The sequence below is a fragment of the Nicotiana attenuata genome, chromosome 12 (assembly GCF_001879085.1).
Source record: "Nicotiana attenuata strain UT chromosome 12, NIATTr2, whole genome shotgun sequence".
NCBI classification, from domain to species: domain Eukaryota; kingdom Viridiplantae; phylum Streptophyta; class Magnoliopsida; order Solanales; family Solanaceae; genus Nicotiana; species Nicotiana attenuata.
In genome coordinates this window covers 11,377,640-11,381,652 of record NC_032000.1, presented here as the reverse complement: position 1 = coordinate 11,381,652, position 4,013 = coordinate 11,377,640, and the positions used below count along the sequence as shown (strand labels likewise).

The 4,013-nt window shown below is 32.9% G+C and overlaps 1 protein-coding gene across 1 annotated transcript in view; it reads left to right on the top strand.

Moving 5' to 3' along the window:
• LOC109235295 overlaps positions 1,053-4,013 on the top strand; it is a 5,576-nt gene continuing 2,615 nt past the window's right edge. The window contains exon 1 of the mRNA XM_019401354.1: positions 1,053-1,876. Coding sequence (XP_019256899.1) covers positions 1,283-1,876 — 594 coding nt within the window. The 5' untranslated portion in view covers positions 1,053-1,282. The remainder of the gene's footprint in view (positions 1,877-4,013) is intronic.

The window sequence follows — 4,013 nt, the reverse complement described above, 5'->3', positions numbered from 1 at the left end:
TATATAAAGAGTAAGTTTAACAAAAAAAAATGCTTAAAACAGAAGAGTCATGTTGTCAACCAAAAAAGGAACTCTTTCCTAAAATCCCCACCATCTTTTCCCTTTTTCCATTTTGTTAAAATTTATTTGCTTTTACCATAACCTTTTAAGTGTTCATAAAATGTCAAAACTTTCATCTTTGTATGCTTAATGCTTTTACTACCAAGTCCTAAATAACTCAAACCTGCATCTTCTAGTGCCATGCTCAATTAATAAGTAACTTAAACACCGAGTATTTAAATGATAAGATACGTAAAGATTCATTTTGAGACAGTATGTGTAACTTAAATAAAAAACAGGGGGAGGTTTACTAACTTTGGTGTGCAATATACTTCCGTAGAGATGCTATTTGATATCTTTCTATATCACTAAAATCAACAGAGAAGCAAATTTATTTAATTAGTATCTACTTCATCAATAGCTTATACCTTTATATACTCCAAATCTATATGAAACTATTTATCTTTCACAAAAACTAATATAACTATCAATTAAATATTTTTATAAGAATAGACATGACTTGTTAAAAACCACTAAATACTAAAGTTATTTTTTGAAAAGTTACACGTATATATTTAGCTTAAATGACAAAAAATATTATTCTTTCTTCTATCCTTTTTAAACTCTGTTTAACCTTATATTATGTTAAACTCTATATTGTGTGTTATTTTGTTGTCGTTACGGTTCATGTCTTCATTATCTTTAATATGGCTTGGCTTCTTCACTACTTTTTTTTCTTGCGTCGAGGGTCTATCAGAAACAACATCTCTACTTATACAAGGTAGAACTAAGATCAGCGTACATATTATCCTACACAAACTGTAAGAATATACTAGGTATATTGTTGCTACTGTCATACACGGATGAGATATTGTCCTAGCAACACTTCTAATAAATTATTAGAAGTATAATTTCCTCTCATATTTTCAAAAAATAAAAAATAAAAAGAGAGGAAAAGGAAAGAGGAACCAAAAACAATAATGGCAAGAATGCCAAGTCAAAAAATTACCCCACTTTGATGCCACCTTTTTAAAATTCCAAGCAAACACACACACACACACAGAGTACTCTTTCTCACACACCGTTGTCCCTCCCTCCCTCATCTTCACTCTCTCCAAAAGCAAAGCAAAGTCGAAAAAGGAGTACACAAAAAGCAAGAGAGAGGAAGAGATTGGTGGGTCTTCCTTTTCCCCAACTATTCTTCTTCCTCCTTCTCCATCATCGTCTTTCTTAACACAAAAAAATGACCTCTACACTTACCCAAAATAACATCAATGGCAACCACCACCACCACCCTCAATATTACCCTTCTCATTCTTCTTCCTCTAAAGCTTCTATTAAAGGCTGTTGTTGTTGTCTTTTTCTCCTTTTCTCCTTCTTACTTCTCCTCATTTTAGCTATCATACTTGTAATAGTACTCGCCGTTAAGCCCAAAAAACCCCAGTTCGATCTTCAACAAGTGGGCGTTCAGTACGTCGGAATTACTCCCAATCCAGCTGCGATAGCCACGTCATCTGCCTCAGTTTCGCTCAATATTCGCATGGGTTTTACCGCTTTCAATGACAATAAGGTGGGGATCAAGTACGGTCAGTCGCGGTTCACTATCATGTACCGTGGGATTCCTCTGGGTCGGGGCACCGTGCCCGGATTTTACCAGCCAGCTCATAGTGTTAAGCGGGTCGAAACTACCATTGTTGTGGATCGGGTTAACTTGCTCCAAGCTGACGCCGCGGATTTGATTCGTGACGCGGCGTTGAATGACCGGGTCGAGTTACGGGTATTGGGTGATGTCGGAGCTAAGATTCGAATCCTTGGGCTTACTTCACCCGGTGTACAGGTTAGTATTTTGTCACTGCGCTTTAATATTACAACCACTATCTTCTCCCTTTTTTCGGTAGGATTTTGCTATAATGCTCTTTTTGCTTATTATTTACTCTCAAAAGTGTTGTTATTAATGGAAATCCTGCTCTTGTTTGCTTTGAGTTATATATTGGACTTAAGTACACTTTAGATTTGGTTTAATAGTAGCATAATTGTAGATATCTAACATGAATGGACATCACTGAAATTTTTTTTGAAAAAATGACACTTTATAGTGGCTTTTAAAATAACAATCGAAAAATATATATTTTTTGTCTATATATACATTCTATATGTTATATACAAAAATTATATATTTTTTCGGGTAACGAATATAAATAGTTTTTGGCGCGGGCTAAAAGTGAAAATAATTTCTGAAACATCGTACATAAATGGGAAAAAATGAAAATTGGAACTCATATTTGGTGTTAGATAAATGATTAGCGGTGGAATATTTTTGTCTAAGTTCTCTCTAAGTAGCAATACAAACAAATAATGTTGATATGTAGTGGGACCCATTTAACCTGTCATGTCCAAGTATATTAGTAGGTCATTATTGGCAACAAAACTGGCATTTTATGTCTTAAGTTTCTCTATTTTCTCACATACTAAATTTATACTAGTAATGCATTTTTTTCTCTGTCAAGACTATTTCGCCAATAAGATTAAAATTCAAGATCAAGTTTAAATTTTGCTGAAATGTATTGTCTGTTAAACTAATTTTTCTACTATTATTTGTTTGATCTTTGTCGCTAATGCAAAAATAAATCAACATGTTAACGTTTGTTTCCTAATAAAAAAGTATTGTATAAGTTGGGACGAGGTGAGTACGAGATGCTGCTCTGATTTCAGTTAAACTAACACGGTCCTCAGTCCCTGGTGCTTCCCGGAGGATTTAGTGCAAGTAGTGGCGGAGTTAGAAATTTTAAAAGCAAAATTTAAAAAGGAATTTTTACATTTCTATTCCACATAGGAAACCTTATTACCCTCAATATTTAAGGTTTGACTTAATTACACTTAGTATACAAAATTACCAATTCTATACCATAGTGTATTTTAAGGGTACAATTAATGCAGCGTATATCCCTCCTTAATTCAAGGTACCGTATATCCCATCCCTCCCACGTTTCTCTCTCCCAAACCCTAACCCTCACCCACGTTTATGTACTGTTATTAATCATAAAAAGAATCATGTAACTAAAATTATATTTCAGAGAAATTCTTTAGTTCTTATTTGTCTTCAGAGGAACTCTTTTCTTGGTCCTTCCAAAAATGTGTCGACAAAGTACGTACCTTACAGAAATTTGCAGAAAACGATATCAAGTAACTGGTCGAGCTTAATGATCTTCAAAAATAAATTAGGTAATTCGTATCTTCAAAATGGGTTCCGAAAAGAATAATGAATGGCATACGTGTCTAATTTCTTTACGCGATCAAGTAATTAGTGTAGAAGTTTTAGTCGTTTTTGACTTGTGAAAACAGAAAATAAAGCATCTACAATCAGAATACAAATAATCTACAATTTATCTACAAAATATCTACAAACTGGGTGCATTGAATTTTTAATATCCCAATTCCCATTCAATTGTAGTTTAATTGGGATTTTCGACATAATTGCGTTTTTTGCAGAATATTTGTAGAAGTTTTAGTCGTTTTTGATTTGTGAAAACAGAAAACAAAGCATCTACAATTAAAATACAAATAATCTACAATTGATCTACAAAATATCTACAAACTGGGTACATTGAATCTTTATATCCCAATTCTCATTCAATTGTAGCATAATTGGGATTTTTGACATAATTGCGTTTTTTCAGAAGATTTGTAGAAGTTTTAGCCGTTTTTTATTTGTGAAAACAGAAAATAAAGCATCTACAATCAGAATACAAATAATCTACAATTTATCTACTATTTCTGCAATATGTCTTCTTCTTCTTCGAGTTTCAATTTGAAATTCAGTCAAAACCAAGTCTAATCTTCACCAAAACCCCTCAAAATTGAGATATAAACTCCAAACCATATTCCCGATTATTTTCAACAACACCCAATCCAAATAAATAATGATTTTTTGAAAAACTCAAAATTTGAAATTCAAAGCTTTCAAGCTTTTTAAT